This window comes from Gavialis gangeticus, unplaced genomic scaffold, assembly GCF_001723915.1.
Source record: "Gavialis gangeticus isolate Ggan-Ray unplaced genomic scaffold, GavGan_comp1, whole genome shotgun sequence".
Classification (NCBI taxonomy): domain Eukaryota; kingdom Metazoa; phylum Chordata; order Crocodylia; family Gavialidae; genus Gavialis; species Gavialis gangeticus.
This window is the reverse complement of record NW_017729022.1, coordinates 38,150,424-38,174,718: the sequence shown is the minus strand read 5'-3', so window position 1 is coordinate 38,174,718 and position 24,295 is coordinate 38,150,424. Positions and strand designations below refer to the sequence as shown.

Here is a 24,295-nt window from a genome sequence, read left to right as displayed (position 1 = left end):
TGCCAATTATCAGTCTAGGAAGAATGAAGAGAAAATGTAAAGCCATTTAGATCCTTAATTTGATTTTTAAAATCACTCTGAAAATTATTGGAGAAAAAAAATCACACTGGTAAATTTTTGGAGGTATATCCAAAACTAAAGCCTGGATGCAAAGGATTACCAGGTTTTCTATGTCAGAGGTTTTCCCCGTTCATTCCAGTTGCATAAAAATAGCTAGAGCACTGAATTAGCTAACATCTAGAGCACTACGAAAAAAAGAACAAAGGGCTAAACCAAAGAGAACAAACAAAGTCCCTTAAAACACAAAATGATGGGGAGGGGGAGAGTAGATTATAAATTCAAGCTTGACAGTTCTGCTGTTCATAGAATCCATTGATGGTATATTAGTGTGAAATATCATGGCTTTATTGTAGCTAAATACTAAATTTGAATTCAAGAAACTGTCTTTCTTTGAAGTCTTGAATCACTAACCCTAGCAATGAAATTTGTCATGGGCACTTGTAAGTACATAAAGACAAAAGTTTCATTATCAGTAGGAGGAGTAGGTGTATAGTGCCTAAGAGGGAGGTTCTTTCTATATTCAAAAACATCGACAGCTGTATATGTGCTCACCACCATTGGGAAAGAAAGATGTTGTTAGCTGTATTAAATGTCTGAACCACAGCTGTTACATTAAGAGAAAATTGGGAAAAGGATGATTCTGGCAATATTACTGGAACCCTGTATTACTGGTCTCTTTATGGGGTATTCATCACATCTGTAACATAGCTTTCTTACTTGAGAAAATATTATGATACTGTATGAGCTACAGCTCACAAAACCTTATTTTTATACACATGGATACACACATGCACACACACACGCATCCATACACACACACAGATATATATATTCCTACTGATTATATATATATATATACATACACACACGCATGCATGCACTTATATAGATGACAGGAAAAACAAGCTATTATACAAGTTGTTCAGGAGGTAATGAGGGATTAACTAAATTATACATATGTAAAATTAGCTGTAGTCAGCCATGCTACTCTGAAACCAAGCAGAAGTCAGGAGAAATTGCACCTTATAGACAAACTAAATATATATATAATATATATATCATATATATATTTAGATATATAAGATAATATTTGCATCTTACAGATAAACTCTCTCTATATATACCATAAGGGTGTGTGTTTGTGTGTATGTATAAATAATATATATATATGTGTGTGTATATATATATATATATAGAGAGAGAGAGAGAGTTTGTCTATAAGATGCAAATCTACCCTGCCTTCTACTAGAAAAGATAGCCAGAACTCAGCTCCTGTGTCTTCCCACTATTTTTGAGTAATGTCTCTCTCAAAAAAATACCCATCGTTACCTCTTGAACAACTTGTATAATAGCTTGTCTTTCCTGTCATACTATTCTTCTCCCTTATGGTGTGGAAAGATGTGAGCCTTGTTCCAAACAGAAGGAAAAATAACATAATTAAGATAATGTGGTTACTGAAAAAGTACTAGCACATGTATCTTGGCTCATTTTCTGTAGGTATCTTAATAGAAGCAACATTAGAAGAACAGAGGAATAAAAGAAATTTGAGTACGTTAGAAAACATTCTTGTGGTTTAATTATTTGAATACATAAAACAAATCTTTCAAGTAATCTGTCTGGTTTTGGCATTGCCAGAATGAAATGACTTGTGAGTTTTGGTGATCAGTAGATCTTATTGTTTTATATTATTTAAGGCCTGATTTTGCCCTCAGATAGGAACACCCACTGACTTCAATCAAATATCGGACCACAGAATTTGGCTTTAAGATTTTGGGGCCTTTTAAATCTATGTTGTCAATTTTGTTTTTACAAATTTTGTAATTACAACTGTTTAGGATATTTTGTTTGTTTTAAATTAGTGAGTGTCAGCTTTGACCAACTCCTTCTTTGGGTCTGATCCAAAGCCTGTAGAATCTTTCCATAGATGGATTAACCTCTATGGTAGAATCTGTTTTCAGTACTTAATTTTAATTTTATTTTCCCTTTAAGTATAAAAATATTTCAGTAGCTTTTGCACTTTTCAGTGAAAAGTGTGAACATTTCTTTGAAGTTAAATATATTTAGAAAGTAATAATTGGCAATACATTTAACTAAAAAACTCATCCCTTCTTTTGGTCAACAAAACTTTCATAAGGTTTATTAAAAATACACTACATAGTAGGATTTCTTTACTGATCCTTTCCCCCAAGACCTGAAACTTCTAATACCCCTTGAAGTTCCCTCTTTGAGGCAACTCTGTTTATTTTCAATGACATATTAACATTTTAACATCATAGTTCAAAATAGTATGAAATACAATGACAAAAATGTAATGTAACAAGAAGCGATATATTTGAGCATGAATATATCAGGAAAAAACCCACAAATATTTCACATGAATTGCATTAAAAGAACAGCTGCACCTTAACGTGTAATTGTTTCCCTAAAAGTTGCTTTAATTCTTCAACCTCTCCTTCACCTCTTTGCAGTCCTTAATTCTCAAGCAGATATGCATGCATGCCCATCATTGAGAGATTAGTTGATATTGGAAAAACACACAGCAACAAGGCAGAAGCTGATAGTAAGGAGGACTGATTTAGAGAGAATGCTGGAGGCAGGAGTCTGAAAACAAACACAGTAGCTTATAGAGACTTTGTAGAGGGAATAAGTGGGAATGAAGGGAATTACACAGAGAAGAAAAAACTGCCACCCCAGAATATTACAAAAAACGCCCCTTCTTTGTCATGTCTCCCTTTCTATGTGGTCTGCTCCCAGTATTCTGCAAAGGCCCCTAAGCAGTAGTGGAGACAATATATTTATTTGGGGTGGGATGTAAAATGCAGACAATAACCAAGAGAAATGCAAAACTCAGAGATGGTTCCTTTTATTTGTCCAACTAAGAAATCACAAAAAAAATTATCTTTTTCTGCAAGCTTTTGGCCTCACATGTCCTTCCTCAGGCTCAGGGAAAATTAAAAATGGTAAAAAGTCCTCATAGGAAGGAAATAAACTTCATTTTTGCACAGAGGAAGCTGAAGGTGGGAATCTGTTCCTCTGGGTCCATGAGGGTGTCTTTGTAAAAGATTTCTACCCCCCACTCCCTGTTTCCCATCTTACACCACCAGGGAAGGAATCCTGCCTTACTTGCACAACAAAGAGCAACTAACAAAAACAGTCTCATGGACCCAGAGGAACATACATCCATCTTCAGCTTCCTCTGTGCAAAAACAAAGTTTATTTCCTATGCATGGGGACTTTTTACCATCTTTAATGTTCCCTGAGCCTGAGGAAGGGCATGTGAGCCCAAAAGCTTGCAGAAAAAGACAATAACCAAGGCACGTTGAATGTATATACAGAATGAATCATGGTCCTAATAGAAGAGGGAAGTCCAAGAGGAACAAATGCTAAAGATCATCCCTAAGAAACTCAAATATAGGAGTCTGCCATTTTAAGGAGGCTCTTTTAACCTGTAGTATAAAATAGTTGTTGCTTTGTTTAGAAAACTTACAGTAATTTCACTTTGAATTGATTCATGTCAAACTTTCAGTTACCAGTGGCACTTCAGAGGGCTATTAAGAGTGTTGTGCTAACTTTTAGGGTTTAATAGCATCCTGGGTATGACACAAGGTTGCAGGTAAGTATTTTAGGTGCCCCATCACTAGGATCTAGAAAACAGTAGGTACAAATATTTTAGATATATTCCCTGTAATGCTAACAGTAAGCAAACAAAGCAACTGCTCCTAAACCTGCTCCTAAAGCAAAGTTTTGGTGTTATCCTGCATGAAGACTTGCCCAGCTGCATGTGTCAGCTTTTTTGTCCCAGCTCACAAATTGCCTATCTTTTCTGCAACTAGATCTTGGCAGAGGCTACTAGCTTTTTTGCTTTAACTTGCTTTCAGCCTCAGTTTTTTTTTTTTTGGTACTGAATGGATTATGGGACTCGTCTTGTGGCTAGATGCTGGATATAGGAGTCAACATGGTGCTTGGTAACTAAGTTCACTTTGCATTTTGCGGTTTTTGTAAAATTGTTGAGGTTCTCATTAGAACATCTTAAATCTCTCCTATCTCTTTATAAAAATACATAGATAAATTAACCTGTCATTGTAATTTGACTATATCAGTCATATTGTATTTTAAATCTCAAGTGAGCTATTAAGAAAAAAGGATACAACAGCCACAACAGACTAATACAACCTTCTCTAATATGTTTATTCAGTCTTTTAAAAAAAAGTTTTATCAGTCTATTCCTAGTATAGTATAGTACAAAAATAGTGCAAGCAGCTGGACGAGTTATTGCCATATAGCTTTAATGTTGTTTAGTTCTTTAATTGGCCGCATAGCCCAACAACTTCTGTATAAACTTTAAGAGTGCAGTTGTGCCTGTCAAATTGTATTAGTTATGCAGCAGATACTACCTTCTGGGCTCCCAAAGTATGACTGACCATGCAAGATTTCTGCTACAAACAATAATTCTAAATGACAGTATTCCCTTGGTTCCTGTACATCTAGGAGGCAAATGCGAGAGCAGAGGTCATTAGCATCACATACTATTACATAACTTGATAAAACAAAAACATGCATTGCTTTCTTTTAACTTGTGGGAGAAATATACCCTTTGGAGCATTTCACACTGCTGTAACTCAGCGATATCTCAATTTTTATTACTTAAAAAGGACTTCAGCATCTATAAATTATATGTACTTATGTTTTCCTGAAGTTTGAATTCATAAAGAAAAAAACTTGTAAAGTCTTAGCCTATTTATTAATTTATCACTCAAAAGTCAGGCATGACAAAAATAATTAGGTTGTAAGTCTTATTTTTACTAAGACATTTTATAGAAAAGATCTGAAAATATGCGGTCTGTGAACAAAATCTTTTTCTAAATTTCAATCCAGACAAAGTGCTTGATGACTGAGGGCTATCTGGTATTTCAAATAAAAAGGAAGTTTGGCCGCTGAATGTACTTTAGCTCCCACTATGTAAATGTACCTTTTGTAAATTCAGTACCGTAAATATGTTAATGGTGTAAAGGAAATTCAGAGAAGAACATCAACAGAATAGTTAAGAGGCTTGAGAGAACTGATTCAAATGGCACACTCTTAAAGAACCACGTACATATAATATAGGAAATAATGACTGCTTTGAGTATTGTCTCAAATATTAGGAGTCACAAAATAGTTAAGTGTGAGGTAAGGATATAATCAGTAGGTTTATAACTGAGAGTGGTCAAGTAAAATTTCCCTAGTACTAGGAAAGGTAGCTAGCCATGTTAGTCTGAGTCAGGCAGAAGGCAGGGTAGATTTGCACCTTATAGACTAATTAAATCATGAGATCCATAAGCTTTCATAAGCAGCAACTTACACTCTTCTCAGCATCTGATAAAGTAAGATGCTACTTACGAATGCTTATGCACCACTGATTTGCTTAGTCTACAAGGTAAAAATTTACCCTAATATTAGACTGTCTCAATATTAAGCTCAGTAAGACTGAAGAATGTCTTCTGTAAGAAGTAGTGGAAACTCCATTGCTTTACGGGAAACTGAACAGGCAGCATACTAAAGAACAGCAGGGCATGTGAACAACCTTATCCTGGCACAGTGATAAGTACACATCTAATTTTTGCTATATACATGGTGCATCTACACATGCAATTAATGTGACATGATAAACTCTGATTCAGTTTGTGCTGGAGTCAAATGTTCCCAGGAGCAGCATCTATCTGTGTGCCTGGGACTACAGCACTTTGAACCAGAGTGGAGCAGCCCGGGGCTCTGGGTGGTGACAGCGGGTGGCAGAGGTACTGGCTGGGGCACAAGGGTGCTAAAGTGTGGGGCTAGGCAGTAGACAGACCCTGTACTTTAGCACCCTCATGCCCCAGCCAACCCTTGTCACTGTCTACACATGTGTTTCAGTGGAGTAAATTACTCTACTGTAGGATACAACTGCCCATGACAGTACTATTCTACAGTAGAGTTAATTAATTTACTGTACCCTAATACTGGCATACTTGTAAACTGTGATGCTTTACTGTGAAGCTAATTAGTCAACTGCAGTAAAGCACATATGTAGATGCACCTACAGTTTAAATTTAGATGCAAAAAGGCATTCTTTGCTCTTCTCTGCCTTAGTACAGCTAACAATTACAAACCATCATAATAAGTAACTAGGTGACAATTGTTATTCTTGACATCAGCTGTCATCCTTCCAAGTCTCCAAGCATATGTCAACAGCCCAAAGCACTTAAGTTCCAAAGAAAAAGAGTTGTTAATAAACCAGCCTGCTCTATCATAATACAGCTCCCAGCTCATCAGTGTGTACTGCATTTTGGATAGCAATCACTTGGCTTATTTGTTTACAAAAGACTAGGCACTGGAGAGAAACAAAAGAATGGAAAACACCATATTAAAGTATTACCTATAAAATATATTCGGTGAGTTGCTGAAGCTTATTTAAATTTATGCCAGCTGTACAGTTGGTCCAATAAAAGATATTATCCCCCAAAACTCTTTGTGTCTCAGATGAATTTCTGAAGGCATTATAGGTAAAAAGCATCTCATTTGCAGTTGTGAATAAATAGAATACATAAAAGCATGTAAGACTATACATTTTATCTTCCAGAAAGACATAGAGAAGTAGTGCATAAGCATATAGAAAGAGTGGATATTTGTCTTGAGGATCCCATTCAAATCAAGTTTGGATAATCTTAAATATATTATTGTCCCTTGGCACACACTTTAGACGACACCTTTTAACTATGCAGATGTCCACTAAAAGTCTAGCAAGGTTATTATTGTCAGATAACTCATAAATCTTATAGTAAACTGTACAAACCAAAATGTAAGTTTGTTCAGGAACTATATTAAAATGTCCAAGAACAAGTGAGGCCCTCTTGGACTTACATCTTTCTTTCAGAAGTGTCTTAGCTAATTCTTATGGCATTTAAGCACCTGGACAAAAGCTGGAAAAAATAGCAAAGAAATATTGGACAGCACATTGTTTAAATAATTAATGCAATCTAAAGCTATTATTCTCAACTGAAATATGTTGAGAATGTTGGGACATTTTCTTTACTTAAACCCAATAGCATACACACTGAGAGTTGAAAGCCTGAAAATGAATGTTAACAATGGCTTACAGGCTTGTGAAATCTAAGTATTGCCTTTTTTCCCCCTTTCTGGAAACAAGGAAGTGTTACCTAAACTGCTTTAGAGGTTTTGATTAAAACATGAAATACTTCCAGCCTCCTTCCTGCTTTGGTTTGATCCTTGGCATTTGTTATGTTAAGACTTGAAGTCACTGTAGTTTGGTTAAAGCTACTGTCAACAACTCAAGGGGGACGCATCAGAGCAAATGCCCTGGGAGCCTATTTACCACCAAGTTTTGCCTTAAAAAATTTGATTTGGTTTCAGCTGAATCCTGGGTGTATATAATAAGGTAGAAGAGATTGATATAGGTTTTTTCTACCAATTATTGCTTTCTTTTCTGAGTAATTAAAAATGACTTCAGCCAGTTCTAGGACCTTTCAATAAATTCTGACTGTTAAAATTTCCATTTAAAAAGTATTTTTATTTTCTTTTAATAAAGAATGCTTTCATAAGCAGTGTTATTCCCAAAGAGACATTTTTTGTTAGAGAATTACATTTCAGTGGCATTGGCCTAGTATACATGAATGGAATTCTTTTCAGTAAAGTAGCACTCTGAGATATACAAAAGTACTCTGTGTAGTATACGGTACATGCATATGGTAAAATCCTGGTCCCATTGAAATAAATGGTAAAATTCCAATTGACTCAATAAGTATTTCACTCATAGCTTCTGGAGATACTTAAAATAACAGATTAAACATACGTTCAAGAGACTTCAAAGGGAATTTTAACAGCCAGAGGATCCACTGTTAGAATACTGTAATTTGCAAATGTTCCCAAAAAATGCATATGTAAGGTTATATGTAATATACCAGAATATGGCATGTGATATAGTTAATATCCTGCTTTGCCATCAGCCTTGGCTTCAGTAGTTCACCCCAAAGTACCTAATATTAATAGTGTTATGACATTATTACAATAATTAATATACTTCTGACATATGTTAATATTTCATTCAAACCTCATGTCAAACAGAAACATTAAAGTTTTACTATTACACAGAGTAGTAAGATATGTGACAGTATGTCACTGAGACTAGGGACAGACATTACAAGTAAACCAGTTTGAGTGATCAGAAACTGTTTTAAACCTGTAACAGAACAGACATGCAGTGCACATAAACCAGTGTGAAATTGGCTGAAACCGTTTTGAGATAAACCTGCTTGAATTTAGTATCAGACTTAACTGATTTGGATCAAACCAGTTTATGCAATGTTTGTCCCAGACCCCATCCTGGTTAACTTAAACCAGAGTCCCCCAGCACCCAGATGCTTTGCAACCATGGATGAGGCTCCGGCAGAGATGGCAGGCATGGCATTATATGCCTGGCTTCCCTGTGCCCCCTCCGCCCCCACTTCCTCAGGCAGGGACTCCCCTCCCCCAACCAACATAGCACAGAAGGTAGCCAGCATGTGGTATGCTAGCTAATGCTGAGAGGTATCTGTGTAAGGCAGACAGGACAGTGTCCACCTAAGGCTTTTTGGAACTAATCATCAGGTCAGCTGGTAGTGTCTTGCATTTCTCCCTTGGAAAAAGTTGTTTAAGAAGAGCTTGAACTAATGAGAGAGGCTTTTGTTTTCTTGATGGAGTGCTAAATGCTGTGTTATCAACTTTCTGTTGGGCTGGTCAAGATCAGCGAGGGTGGGGGACCCCTCCCTAATCAGAGCATCCAGTCCCTCAGCTCAGCACTTTGGAAGGGAAGGGATGGTTGCTTTAGTGCACCCGGGCTTCTAGCCTGAGCCACTGCAGGCATGTGCCTGCATTTTCTCAGTCCAGAGGGAATGTCTGCAAACAAGTTCAGCCTAGGCAGGTTAGATTCACTTGTAAAGATTGAGTCAGTTCAGGCTCAGGCTTTTTGAATGTGTGTCCCTAGCATGGATGTAGATTTTGATCCATAATTCCTTAATAGTTTGGATTCTGCTTTTCAGTCATGCCATATTCCTATGGTTTCTGTAAGCAAAAGCACGAGTTGCATCCCTCTGTTCTACAGAGAGAAACCTACTAGTGGGATGTTTTCTGTAGAGACGCTTTGTATTTGAAACTGTCTTTGTTTATTAGTCAAGAACAGCCCTCATCTGTTTATATTCAGACAAGGTTGTAATAAGAGCTAGTATGTGCAAAAAGATATGGTCAGTTTAACTTTTAAATTGTTGGAATTTTAAATATCTATCAGTACTCTAACCAGGTAGTTCACCATTAGGCAAGGATTTCTGTGAAAAATACCTCTGACAAAAATTTCACTGTTTAGATCTATTAAGACCTACCAAGTGGAACAGGCAGCCTCTGTGTGTAGCATGTGGAAGCTGGGGGAAGATGCAGGGTATACACAGGGAAGGAACAGAAAGCCAAACAATAGATCAGGGAGCAAAGGGATGCAGAGCAAGGGATCAAGGGAATGACACTGGAGTAGCAGTCAGGGAGTGTATGGGGCTTAACTTGTGGCATGCCTGCCTTTAATGGTTCCCCTGTCTTTATGGAAATAAGAACTTCCATTTACTGGATCAGACCGTAGGTCCATCTTGCCTAGTATCCTGTGTTGCGCAGTGACAGACAGTGGATTTTTAAAGGAAAAATGAACTGGGTATGGCGAGGGTTTTTTCCACTGTTCTTCTCTCACTTGCAGCCTCCAGCATTTAAGGTCTAGGGAAGTTCTGATTCAGAGGCTGTAACCCTAACTCTTATGCTTAATAGCTACTAATAGACCTTGCCACCAAAAATTTGTCCAATCCCTTTTGAATCTGACCAAACTGCAGCTTCTGCAACATTTTATTGCAGTGAGTTCCACACTTTAATTACACACTATGCGAAAATAACTTCTTATTGTTAATTTTAAACTTACTACCTACTAGTTTCAATTTGTCAAAAGTCCATCTTGGACATCCCCCTGTATGAATGTGGTGTCCAACAAACAGCACAGTGCTTAATCAAAAGCTGCAATCTTTGCAAATGCTCAGACCATGGCCGAAGTTGATATATGACACCATACGAAAGAGAGAGTTTCATTTTGTAACCCCTAGTTATTGTATTGTGTGAGAGAGTAAATAATAAATCCCTATTTACTTTATCTCTGCCATTTAGTGTTTTGTAAATCCCTACCATATCCCCACTCAAGTGTCTCTTTTCTAAACTGAAAAGAGGCTTAGCCTCTTTAGTCTCTCTTCCTATGGAAACTTCTCCATACCACTAATCATCCTTGTTGCCTTTCTCTGTACTTTCTCTGGTTCTCCTATATCTTGTCTGAGGTGTGAGGATCAGAACTGGGCATGGTGTTCTGTTCACGGTGTGAATGCACGGAGGATTTGTAAAGGGGCATAATGATACTTTCAGTGTTGTTTACAATTCCATTCTTAATAATCTCTAACATTTTGTCTGCCTTTTTGATGGCTCCTGAGCACAGAGCTAATGTTTTTTAGAGAACTGTCTGTCCACAATGACTCCAAGATATCTTTTCTATGTGCTAACAGCTAATGTAGAGCCAATGCTGATTCTGGAGAATACTTTTGCATATATTTAAGTTCATCCACCTTTATGATAACATTAAGCACATCCTTAATTTTAAACTCCTGATTAAGACCAAATAATTTCAACACCTCATATTACATGGAGGAGACTTGCAGTCTCTTTTTGGTAAAGTATTATTCTACTAGATATACAGAAGTACTTCTGCATACTATGTAGTATGCCTTATTACTATTAAGTATATAGGGTGAAATACATATATTTTATATACAAGCATCCTTATTCAAGGCAAGATATATATGGTGAGATATAAGCAATTAGTATATGCTTACATAGGGTAAGCAAGTGTGTGGTTCTATCCTGTCTCGAATATAGATCCTTTCCTGATTCAGGGTTTTAAATTGCTAATGTTGTCAGAACCATTTGAGGTAATTCAGGGGTGTCAGACTCATCTGACGTTCATCTGGCCCTGCAGGATTGGTCTGCAGGTCTCATGAATGATGTGGGACCAGACCCACAAACCCCTCCCTGCTTCCAGTTTGGGACCCAGCAGGAACAGGCCAGACACCCTGAGCACTTGGCTGCCGCTGCACGAGCAAAGCAAAGCATCAGGCTTCTTTCCACAGTGCTGCTGGGATTCTCACCTGGATTCTTGTCTGCTGCCCTAGAAGCAAGCCAGGGTCCTGGGTTCCTTTCATTGTGATGCTGGGGATCCATCACGTTGATTCTCACCAGGGCACTTGCATGCCACCATGGGAACAAGTCGTGTTGCCAAGTGTCTTCCTGCAGTACTACTGGTGGTCCAGCACCCCAGCTGTGGACCAGATGTCCCAGTTTCATTGGCTGAATCTGGTCTGTATGTTTGACATCCCTCAGAGAACTGAATGAAAAGACCTACAAAAACAAATTATTGTTTATGATGATGACGTGAATGTGTCTGTTATTCTTTAAACAAGATAATTTGATGTCTTCAGAAGTATTTTTTTAGACACTGGGTCATAGCCTCTGCTGATTTAAGCTGTCTAAACTCCAAAAATGATTATAGGCCTGTAATTAATTCTCTATTTACAAATAATGCATCACATATGGATTATCATCCTGCTAGTGTAACTTATATTGCTGTCCTTGTGAACTGATTTGATCATTGAATCCTAAAACTCTACAATACGTATTGTTTTTGGTAATACAATTTCAGTAAACTTTATATTTGTTTCCATTTTGTAGGAATTTGCTGCATTGACAAAAGAGTTAAATGTGTGTAGGGAGCAGTTGCTTGAAAAAGAAGAGGAGATTTCAGAACTGAAAGCTGAAAGAAATAACACAAGAGTAAGTATAAAGTCTGACCTTATCTGTTTATGTAGCACAGTGTTAGTAGTAATTTCATAAAGAGTAGAAGGAATAAATTTGTGTACATCTAAATGTTCATTTTCATTCAAAACCAAAACCTACATAATGTCCCTGCCTAGTAAAAAGTATCTTAAGCTTGTGAAGATTTCTATATACATGTATATGGAGGAGAGAGGATGATTTTCTGTAAATTGCATAAACTGCTGTAATTCCATCCATAATGTGCTATATGTAGTTAGATTGATATCATGGCCTATTAAGTTAATGGGAGTTTTGTCACTAACTTCACTTGGCCAGGATTTTATCCTTAAATTGCAACTCTGTAAAACCTGAGAGACATGTTCTGCCTGTGGCTTACCTAAGGGCAAAATTAGACCACTAGCACGTATCAGTTTGTATTGTAATCTCTTTTTATCATCCTCTAAAAAAAAAAAAAAAAAAAATCAAGGTTTTAAGTCAAAATTACTCTAGTACAGGGTTAGGTTAGAGAATCAGGTTACAATTTATAAATGGCACTCTACATGTTATGCACATAGCATCCTTATAACAGAGAAACACCTCTGCTGCAATTAATATTGAAAATACCTTTTTCTTTAATGGTCAACTCTTCAAGGTATTCTGAAATCCATGTGCTGCTTTGGATTGCCATGATATTCTGCATACCTTGGAGTATAGGGCACCAGAGTTCAAAATCTGGGGTCATACAAGTGAGAGGTTCCTGAGATAAACAAACAGCTTTTCTAAAGGCCTCCAGTTTCTACCAGCATTTTGCACAATTAGGAATCAGACTGTGGTTCTGGTTGGGCTCAGAATTGACTCAATTGTTTCATATTCACTCCAGTTTATATATGGCACCCCCTATCTTTTTGGGCAAGCAAAAACGAAAATGATGTTCAAAAAGGAGTTTTGCTGTCAGTAAGGGCTCCAACATAATGTTCATGACATAAATCGATATGGAGACTGAGTATCCAAAAGGCTTTGTATAACTTACTAGTTTTGTCATAAGCTGGACTGCTCAAGGGGACATGCAGACAACCTACAGCCATATTGTACATGTTTGGATCTAGTTTTTAACAGAAATGTGGGGAATAAAAATAAATAAAATGGTTATTTTATTTAATTTGTTTGTCATCATTTTAAGGAACAGTAACCCCAAGTAAATAAGAAAAAAGGTAAATGGTTCAAAGTGTTTTTGAAAAGAAAATGAGCTACACATCCAGGTTCTTGTGGAAAGCAGGACAAAATGGCATTCAGAAGTGTTGGAGGGGAAGGGTTTGATGCTGCTGTATGGAAGTAGAGATGAGAAGTAAAAACAATGGTAAAGAGAGTAAACTTAAAATACTGGTGACGTTCAAGACATTGCCGGCATCATACATAGTCCTGACATGTCATTTACTGGTTATTTATGGACAGTTCATTTCTGACCAGAGAATCAATGCTTTCCAGGTAGAAATGACAAGTGTAGAAGTATTCATTGAATTTCTGCTAGGGGAAATAGGCCCCTTCTAGGAGAAGATCAACCTAAATATCTCCCTTTTGAGTGAATTTCCCTCTCAAGAATGAATGCTTATGTGTACTCGCTTTTCCCAGTCTGGTACAGAAGAGGGGACCAGCAACCTCTGCCGCTTGCCTCTTCCCCAAACTGGATAGGGTTAGGGGTTCCCCTGCAGTGCTGTTCCTCTGTGCCTCTCCCAGGAGCTGTGTGTGCTGGCTCTTAACATGCAAGATCAGAGGAAGTGGCCTCCCCAAGTGACATGTTAAAGCCACTTTTTGCCCCTGCCACCCAGCTGGGTGGTGGGGCTGGGGCTTCAAAAAAATGGAGACTGGGAATTGGACTCAGAAAGGCTGTCCTCAAGACCACATCCTGGTTCCTGCTGTCTTCCCCATGCCACCTCCACTGTTCAGCTGGGTGCCGCAGGCAGGCACCTCAAAACCAATGGGGCTGGGAAACAGGGCCAGAGAATCTGTTCCCACCCTTGTGTCTGGCCCCTAGGCTTTAAATGCAACCCTGCCTCCCCCACACTGCCAAGCTGAGTGGTGCAAGCAAGAATGAGAGAGCCTAAAAACAGGGAATGCTCATTTTATTTGGCATATTTGTTTGGGATGTAAGGCACCATCATCCAGCAACCTAGACTGCAGTATCAGTACATGAGACTCCCAATCCCTCCTGCCTTCCTTCTGTCTATCCACTTACACATACTTTTCCAGAGGATCAGGTTCTGGCCTGTGATCTCTGGGGCCTTACGTGTTGCACGGCCTGTCGGGTGCATAGCCCTGCCCCTCAACTCACCTGCCATGACTCTGATGTGAAACTGTCAAGAGAGGGGAGTTCAGTGAAGATCTTCATGGAAGGGCCTTCTGACAAACGGCAGTATTCACAATTATTTGGTGCTATGTTCCATGGGGCTCCGCCTCCCCTACACCCCGTGCACTCGCCAAACGGATGGCTGTTCATAGAATGGGGATTTCGGCCCTGCGGGGTTGCCCACAGCTTGCTTTGGGTGGGGTCCCATGTCGCCGTGAATGCAGATGTCTCTCCTCCCTCCGGCCTCGAAGCACAGCCTACCTTCTCTAGGCTCTTTGATTTTTCCCTTTTCTTTTTTGGGTTTTTTTTTTTCTCAGAAGAAATACTCCCCTGAGGAGGAGAGGGCTGTGGAGCTGTCTCCTTGACCCCAGCCTTCTCCAGGGGGCTCAAATGCCTCCTCTGCCTTGCTCCCTACAGAGAGCTTAAATGCTTCCCTTAGCTTGCTTTCAGCGGGGAGCTGAAGGGCTTCCCCTGCTCTGCCTCCTGCAGGGGGCTCAGCAGTTTCCCCTGCATGGCCTGCGGGAGCCGCGCAGGCTGTGCCGCTCCTCTTCCATGCTGGAGCCTAGCGTGCTGCCCACCAGCGCTCTCTCTCCCTGGCTCAGTCCCCGCCCTGGTTCCGGCGGGGCTTTTAAACTTTCCTGTGGTGGCCGGTATGATTGGTCCAGCTGTTCCCCGCATGGGAAACAGCGGATTAAACAGTTGGCATAATGCCGACTCATGTGGCTGCAGCCACGGTCCCGGCTCCTACTCTGGCTGCCCAGCAGGGGGTAAGTCACTCCCGCCAGGGGTCTGTTTCCAGGGTTTGAGGCCCATGGGGATTACCCTCTCCCCTTCGGAAGCCTGTGGTGGTGCTTCACCACCACATGGCCTCTCTGAATTTGTTTAATTTCTTTGGAGAAAATGTGGCAGGAAAGCAAAGGAACTGGCTTTGTAAATATAGGAATGTAGGACTAGAAGGGGTATGTTAGGCAGGTAGTCATTAGCCTGAGGAATCCCATAATTGCCGTTTCAAACTCAAAGAATGTCTTAAAAGAAGAAACTTTACAGTTAAAGAATTCAAGAATTACAGATCTTTGTAAGCAGCAGCAGACCTGAAATGCACCCCTTTGTAAGTCTGATCTTACCCTTTAGGGTAGTGAAAGACTGACATTGTCATCATGATGGGCCAGAAATAATGCAAGAGGCAAGGATTTCTTAGGGTGATGTCTTTTATTGGACCACCGATGTAGTTGTGATAAGGCTGGGCATGCTTCCAAATGTGAGATGCTCTGTGAGAGACCTGATGAAGAATGGCTTGCATCAAAAGCTTGTCTGACTATCTCAACAACATAGTTGGTCCAATAAAAGTTATCACCCTAAGAAATCCTTGCCTCTTACCTTTTGTGTAACTTCAAATTCCTGCCATGTTTCAGGTTGAGTGCACTTTCTCATAGCTGTTCCCAATCATACACACAATCAGAGCAGTATGTCCCACTTAGACCGTATTCCTCTTTCCTTTCTCTTCCCACTCCCTCCCCACTAATGAGTTTCCATAGAGTGTTCCAGTCATGTTTGTTGCACCTTTGGCACCTCCAAGAAGAAAAGTATTTGACCATAGGGCAAGCAAATTACCAGAATAAAAAACCAAAAAACAAAAGAACAAAACCTAGGTCTAGTCCATTTGTTGCAATGTTTATTCTCTAAGACCTTTAGATATAAGGCAAAAATTTAGAGACTCAGCTATCCTGCCTTAAACTGAGCCCATCACAATTTACCCTTCATTCTCATAGTATTTAAATTCAGTACTGCAATAGATTTCTTCCCTGCAACTATGTTATCTGCCCAGTCCAAGCATTTCTGTTTCTCATATCATTGTAAGTTTACAGTAGAAATATTTTCAGTTCAGAACTTAGAGGGCGACTTAGTCTGATAACATATATGAGGCAAAAAAGAACAATGCTGGGCCACCTGTATGTATATTGATTGGCCTCCCAGCACTGATAGGAAGACATAAATAAAATAGTTTTTCTCAGTAAAATCATTACATGTGACTTTGAAAATGTATAAAAACCAGATAGTTTTATAAAAACTTCTGTAGGTGTTTCTTTGGGTATAATTTTACTTCTGAATGAACAAAACTACAAATTATGGAAAGGCATTTATAGTCTCTTCTAGAGCTGGAGCAGGCAACAGTGTGGTATATTGATTTTGATAATCTAAGGTATTAGAGGAGGCCAGAACTAAAAGAGATCTTTACATACATTATGTTAAGATGAGATTACTTTCTTTCATGAGCTGAGACCAGTTAATTGCTTCTCAATTTAAATATCTCTACTTTTCCCAAATAATGGTAGTTTGGTACCAGAATGAAGTGTATGCGCATGGAAACTGGCGATAGAGAAAAACTGCTGAAGTTGAGCCTCCACTAATGAATTTAGTATAGGAGCTGTGTAATTTTTTTCTTATTGTTTCCAAAATTTCTAAATAATATGTTGAAGTAATGGGTAAGACTGGTTTAAAAGAGAAATTGATACTGAAAACTATTTGTCTAAGCCTACAGTCCATTGGTATAATAGTTCACAGGAGAAAAAGAGAAAACAGAAGTGGGAGGTAATAGTTTTAAAAGAAAGACTGCCTTTTCAAGATCCTGCCAGTTACTGGTGCTGATAGACGATCTGAGAAAATGAAGGTTCTTATTTAAAGCTATGGGGATAATAGATCTTTCTAGCTTGACCCCCAAAAAATCATTGTTGATGTGAAATGCTCCATTTGAACTGCAACAAAATGTTTCATTTTGGGCACTTGTAAGAACAGCAAAATAAATAAAAATGAAGGAGTAGATTCCCAGAGGAGGAAGACAAATGTCCACGTCATTGTCTCCCTTTTACTCAATAGCCCAGGAGTTAAGGCTCTTGGCTACCATGTGGGGGAGACAGATTCAGTTACTTTATCTACCTTTCTGAATGAGTTGGTCTTTAAAGTGCCACCCTGCCCTGCCTTCTTATCTACTTGATAAATTTTGGGGTTATCTTAGTCTCTTCGGTTGACACTGTTCCACTTGTATTACTGGGTAGTCATTCACTAAGACAGGAACTGGAGCTAGGTTTCCCATCTCTTAGATGAACATCCCCATTTACTTGATATCTCTGTGAATATTTAAGCATTCATATAAGTGAATATACATTTCAAATCCTATGCCCAAACCTACCAGAGTTGTTGCATTTCTTTTTATACTAATTGCACAGACTGTAGATTAAGCTGTCTCCCTGGGATGGCTACATAGCTGATCTGTATATTATCTCAGTCTTTCTGGGTGTATGCAGTACCTCAGGTTACTAGCACCGGGGCTGAGAATCACTGCTGTAGGCAAATCACAGATAAGCAGTGGGTCTTGCCTTATGTATTACAGATAACAAAACAATTTAGAGATTGGCAAAAGGCTTTTATTTAAGGGTTGGTGAATTCTGTTCTGTATCACATGAATAACCGAAATTGTTCAGAAACAGTCTAAATTATATAAGAACATAAGAAGTGCCATACTGGGTCAGACCAAAGATCCATCTAGCCCAGTATTTGGTTTTTGACAGTGGCTGTAGTGAATGCATTAGAGGGAGATCATTAAATGGGGTATATCTGAAGTGATCTATTCCCTGCCCATTAGCCTGTTATCCATCATCATTGGTTTATAGATGGCAGAGGAAGCGTCTCCAACTATTCTGTTTAATAACTATTAATAGAGCTATCATCCATTAATTTTCTCTAGTTAAGTTGTCTCCGGTGGTAATGGGTTCCACAAGTTAACAATGTACTGCATAGAAAGGTGCTTTCTCTTGTTAGTTTTAAACCTGTCTCCTACAGATTTCAGTGGATGTCCCCTAGATCTACTGTTCTGGGTCTTGTTGAGTAAGAGTTCCCTCTTTGCTTTGTCCATGCCTCTCATGATTTTGTAGACCTCTATCATATTTCCTGTCAGCTGCTTTCTTAAACACACTGAAGAACCCTAATCTTTTTCAACTTTCCTGATTTGGCAAGTGCTCCATACCCATGATCATTTTGGCTGTATTTCTCTGTACCTTTTTAAATTCTACTACACCTTTTTTCTGAGATGCAGAGACTGGAACTGCATGCACTGTTCAAAATGTGGGCTCACCATGGATTTGTATAATAGCAGGATGATTTCTCCATTTTGTTTTCAATTCCCTTCTTAATGATGCCATGTATTTTATTGGCTTTTTTGGCTGCTGCTGCACATTGAGCTGATGGTTTTTGAGAAATATCTACAGTGACCCCAAGCTCTCTTTTCTGAGTCATAAAAGCTAGTTCAGAGCCCAGCAGTGCATACAAATAGTTGAAGTTATTTTTCCTCATGTGATTTACCTTGCACTTACTGATACTGAAGTTCATTTGCCATTTTGTACAACTCACATAGCTTTCTGAAGCTCCTCTCAGATATTTCTGCTGCTCTTCTCTGTCAGTCTGAGATATGACTACCTGGAATAATTTAGTGTCATGTGCAAACTTGGAGATTTCACTGTGCATTCCCATTTCCAGGTCATTCATAAAAATGTTGAACAAAACTGGATCCAGATCAGATCCCTGTGAGACCCTACTTTTGACCACCCTCCATCCTGAAAAGTGACTATCCTGAGGCAGGATTTCCCTTTACAAAAACTGCTGACTCTTCTATCATATTTTTCCATGTGACTGCTAATTTTATTCTTTATTCTACTAACTTACAATTCTTAAGCAGGTCCAGGGAGGTGATCCTCCCCCTCTATGCAGCACTGGTCAGGACGCAGTTGGAGTACTGCGTCCAGTTCTGGGCGCTGCACTTCAGGAGGGACATGGACAACATGGAGAGGGTCCAGAGGAGGGCCACTCGCATGATCAGGGGGCAGGCCCTACGAGGAGAGGCTACAGGACCTGAACCTGTTCAGCCTCCACTAAAGAAGGCTGAGGGGAGATCTAGTAACCGTTTACAAACTAGTCAGAGGGGACCAGCAGGCACTGGGGGAGTCCCTGTTCCCCCAAGCACTACCAGGAGTGACTAGAAATAATGGTCACAAGCTGGCGGAGGGTGGATTCAGATTAGACATCAGGAGGCGCTACTTCACTGTCAGGGCAGCTCAGATCTGGAACCAACTTCCAAGAGAAGTGGCACTGGCTCCTACCCTGGGGGTCTTTAAGAGGAGGCTGGATGAACACCTTGCCAGGGTCATTTGACCCCAGTACTCTTTCCTGCCACAGCAGGGGGTTGGACTTGATGATCTGCTCAGATCCATTCTGATCCTACCAACTATGAAACTTGCCGGAGATGGAAGTGATACTCAATGGGCGCATCACACGAGACACTAAATGAACAGTAGACTAATTCTACTGCACAGTAGTGCATCATGGCAAAAGCCATGTTATTGTGCTAATGCACAGTAGAATTACTCTACTGAGCATTAGTGTTGGCTACAAAGGACCAACTCTCAGGATCATAATTCTAATTTATTGGATGGGATGTGAAGTTACCAATAAAATCATAAATGCAGACTTTGAGTTATGAGGGTTACTAGTCACCTTAGCGCACACACACACAGACGCACGCACTCACTTATTTAAACCCATGTAGTATAGTGTATAGTAGCTGCTGTAGTGATTGTGAGACCACTGGTGTCAGTATAACTATCTGTCTGAGGCCCTGGAGTCTGCTGTTGATGGTCAACTTCCTTCAAGGCAATGTCTTCTCCAGAAGGGGGTTGCCTGCTTGTCCTTCTGTCTCCTAGGCCAGGTGCTGGATGAGAGGGCGCCACTGAGGGTAACGCTTCACTGCCTTTTATCCCTTTCTGGCAGACTTGTGTGATCTCCCAGCATCATCTTGGCTGCCCAATCCAGAGGTCGCTGTCCCACGTGGGTTTTGAGTAGTACATGACAGCTGTTAGTCACAGGGGTCTCTGCTTGCTCGTACCTGAAGTTTCAGGAGTCCACCCTTGACTTACTGACTTAATGGCTGTATTGTCATGGGTGACAGGAATAGTCAATAGAATGGGTGCTTAGTTCCAGGAATCAGTTCCTTGGCTTGATTAACTTAAAATGGCTTGTAGAGTTTTGTAATGGTAAGTTATTCTGGCTATTGTCAATTGACAGCCAGGAGTACTTGGTTTGTCATTCATACTCGCATTCACTCAAGGGACTGCCCAATATAGCAGATTTTATCATTTTACAATTGCAGTTTCAATGCAGTTTTTAACAGTGGTCCAGAACGTAACTTCATTCTACAGGGAGTACATTCCTTAAGGATTTAAAAGTATAAAACATAAAATACAAAATGCCATGGTAAAGACAAGACAGATGAAATATAAAAATGCACTGTGAGAAATATACAAAAATGCAATATGAGATACTGAGGATCAAAGGTTACTGGGGACAGTGAGTTATTAGCACCAGGATATATATTTACAGTCTTTGAAGTGGATATTTTAGTTCTTTTGTTTTCTCTAGTGACACTGAGTTTAACTGATATGTAGATGTAGTTTGCAGGTTTCTTCTACAGAAAGCCACTTCAGCTTTCTGGCCTTCTCTGAGCCTTGCCACACCCATGCAATGCATGTGCTAGGTTTCTGCCAATACTTAGAAGGAAAAATAAATGCACAAAATGGGGAGAGGGGGGTAGGTGCAGGCAAGAAGGGGCTTCTGTTATATCAATGTCCAGAAGGAAAATGTACAAAGGGGCTTTCTGCTATATTAGTATCACTAAAAAGGCGTGCGCCAGTGCTACTGTGCAGTAGGGTTGGTTACTGTGCATTCAGTTAGTACTGTTATTACAGTATTATTCCTAACAATGTACAGTAACTACAGTGCTGTGTAGTTCCCAGGATTACCTCTTGTCTTTTGAAGATGGATATTATGTTGTCAACCTTACAGTCTCTCAGAGAGCCCATTTAAAGTGATACATATTTTTGCCAACAGTTCTGCAATTTCAGGACTCCTTCAAAACTCTCAGGTGCATTTCATCCAGCCCTGGAGATTCATTAGTATTTCATTTATTCATTTGCTCTAAAACTTCTATTGTCACCTCAGTGTGATCCAACTCTTCAGATCTGTTTGCTAGGAATGATTGATCTAGTGTGCGATGTCCCCTGATATCTTGGGAAGTAAAAGGCAATGCAAAGAATTAATTTAGCTCCTCTGCTATAGCCTTATCATCATGATATTTAATGAGAAAACCCATGAATACCTTAAATTAAAAGAGAGAGAGGTTTTTGGGATGATATTTATTGGAAGGATCTTAAACAAGCTCTCAGGCACATGGCACACTTTCTCAGCTTACATTAGCATTTTAAATTCAAATTATTGCAAGAATAGTTTAAAGCTCAGCATTTGGCAGTGCTTTTGAAAGTTCCGTTTATCAATGACTTTGAAGTCTCCGTTATTTTTATCATGCTGGCAAAATAATTTATAGCCTCTTTCTTTTCCTTTGGTGTCATACTACTGCTGTTCATTTGCTTGTAGTGGTGTTGTCTTGAAGCTGTAATAAGAGTCACAGGGTAAGCTAAGAATACAAAAATGACTGTAAGACACCAAGTGTGCGTAAAAGAGAATAAGAGATTGCATAAGTATATAAGGGCATAATGGTATAACAGAATAAGAGAGAAGGTATTCAGAGGAATTTTTAATTTTCTTTTCCATATTCTTACTAAGATAGGAGACATTATTCTTTCAGGAGCTTGACTGGGTTCAGGTACCAGCCACAGTTTTCTTTAATATATGCAATCTACTCGTATTAGTGTGGAGCATTTTAATTCTTCAGTTCACTCTGTGATTATATTGCTTTTGCCTTTGTAACAGAAAAATCTTAAAAGATGTTTAAGTTAACTATCTTACTCTTTCTTTTACTCCATCCATTTTCTGAGAGATCCGTTTAGTTCAATCTGAGTTTAATAGGTGCTGAAATTGTCTTCCAAATGATTCTGGACACTTTTATTTCTATTTCTATAATCTTTCAGCTCTTAAAATAGCTTTCCTGTAATTCTGAATGATTCTTGAACTTTTCTTGTCCTTTTTTTACCATACATAAGAAAAGATTCTCCTTGCATTTTAGAGTTTGGAATGAAGTTGCTCCTGTATTACCAGATAATTAATTAATTTCCAAATGAATATAAACATTTCTATTCAAATTATTCTATGGCTTTAATATTAGTAATCAGTTACACCACCAAGTTATTTTGTTATAGCCACATCTGGCTTACTCTTCACGTAATAATAACAAGAACAATATGCCTGAAATTACTATATTAACTCATGTACTACATGCAGCTTTCCCCAAAAACTTAGCCTTCCTAAATTGGGGTCCATGTCTTAACGGAGAAAGCTGATTTTCTGCCCAGTCTATAAACATGGAGATTCTGTAACATGATTGTTGCTTCTTTTCTTTCTCTTCCTTCCAGCAGATGGGTAATAGTAGAGGTAGGTAGAGTTCTGTAGGGGCAAATCCAGGGAGGTGCAATGGTGCTGTCCAGCTGCTGATTCCTGCTTCATCTAAAGTTCTAAACCAACTGTCCAGAAGCAGCAGTGGCATTTCTATTCAGGCAGCACTGAGGGAGTCCATTGATGCCATGACTCATTATAATCTACCTGAGTCCTGCTAATTACTCTTAACATCACAGGTATTGATACTCTTGCTCCTTTTTAATGGGCAAAATTGCTAATAAAGCTATCCTTCCTTCAGCAATTTTGCTGTGTGTTAGCTACTCCTCGGCCCTCTCCTCCTATTTCACAGCCCAGGAGATGGTTTTTAGCTCTTTTCTAAATTCAGCACCTTCCCATAGAGTCCTATCTTCATCACAGATACAGTTTCAACTTTTGGCAGCCAAGAGCTTTTGTTAATTTAGCTGTGAAAGGGTTGAAACTGCAGCTTGTGCCTGATCAGGAAAAGGAGAGTGAGTGAGCTGAAGAGTAGACTCTGCACTGCTCTATGCGGCCATAACTCTGGATTTTTTTTTTCGTTCTGCCACTCCACAAACAAGGTGCAGGTTTTTTGGGGACATGGTATCTGAGAAAATATGATATATGAATGACATTCATTTAAATATGAGATGCTTGCAAATAAAGATTGCACAGAAAGCATTGAGGCATGATAGAGGTTTTCTCCTTTAAAATAATGTTATTTTGAAACTATGTATTCTCCTCTTAAATTTTATAGAAAAAAGTAATTAAATGTAATAAAAGAAATGCTTCATCATGTGGATTAAAACATGATTTTTTCTTTTTGAAAAAAGAGTGGGTAAAAAACCCCCACTTTTTTACAAAGTTTTCAGGTCTTATAATGTATCCTAAGCATCACTTTTCTTTGTAATGTCCTAAATAAGGAAGGTAGTGTTGGAGCAATGTTGTAGCTGAGATGGTCCAGGAATATGCAAGAGGGAAGAATTTTTTGGATGAGCTGTTTTATTGAATCAACTGCATAGTAGAGATCTTAGACAAGGTTTTGGGAACAAGATACCCTTCTTCAGGTCTGGGAGAAAACCAGACACATGTTTAAGTAAACATTTTTAAAACATCATGTGGAAAGACCTGTTGGTCCAATAAAAGATGTTACCCTCCAAAATCCGTACCTTTCTAGATAAAGAATACCTTTTAATTCTTTTATACAATCACGTCTCTTTCTATAATGTAAAAAAGTATTTTCTTAAGCTAAACATAACATCCATTACAAAATGGCAAGTTTCTTTGGGCAGATGTGATATTTTTTATTAGACCAACTGAGTAGTTCGGAAAAAACGTTCTTTGTAAGCTTTTGGGTGCATTCACCCTTCTTCAGGTATTGGGAGTCTCTGTTGTTCTGAGACTCATTCCATGGAGTCTCAGAACAGCAGGGGTTCCCTATGCCTGAAGAAGGGTGATTGCACCCAAAAGCTTGCAAAGAACTTTTTCTGAACTACTCAGTTGGTCTAATAAAAGATATCACATCTCCCAAAGAACCTTGCCTGCCTCTGTCCTTAGACCAACATGGCTACAACCAAAAACCATGTAACA

General features: G+C 39.1%; 1 protein-coding gene across 4 annotated transcripts in view; it reads left to right on the top strand.

Annotated features, from left to right (window-relative positions):
• Window positions 1–24,295, top strand: part of PPFIA2 (PTPRF interacting protein alpha 2) — an 854,871-nt gene that overhangs the window by 453,095 nt on the left and 377,481 nt on the right. For all 4 annotated transcript variants that reach the window (XM_019514802.1, XM_019514801.1, XM_019514804.1 and 1 more), the window contains one exon: window positions 11,869–11,970. In XM_019514802.1, coding sequence (XP_019370347.1) covers window positions 11,869–11,970 — 102 coding nt within the window. The remainder of the gene's footprint in view (window positions 1–11,868; window positions 11,971–24,295) is intronic.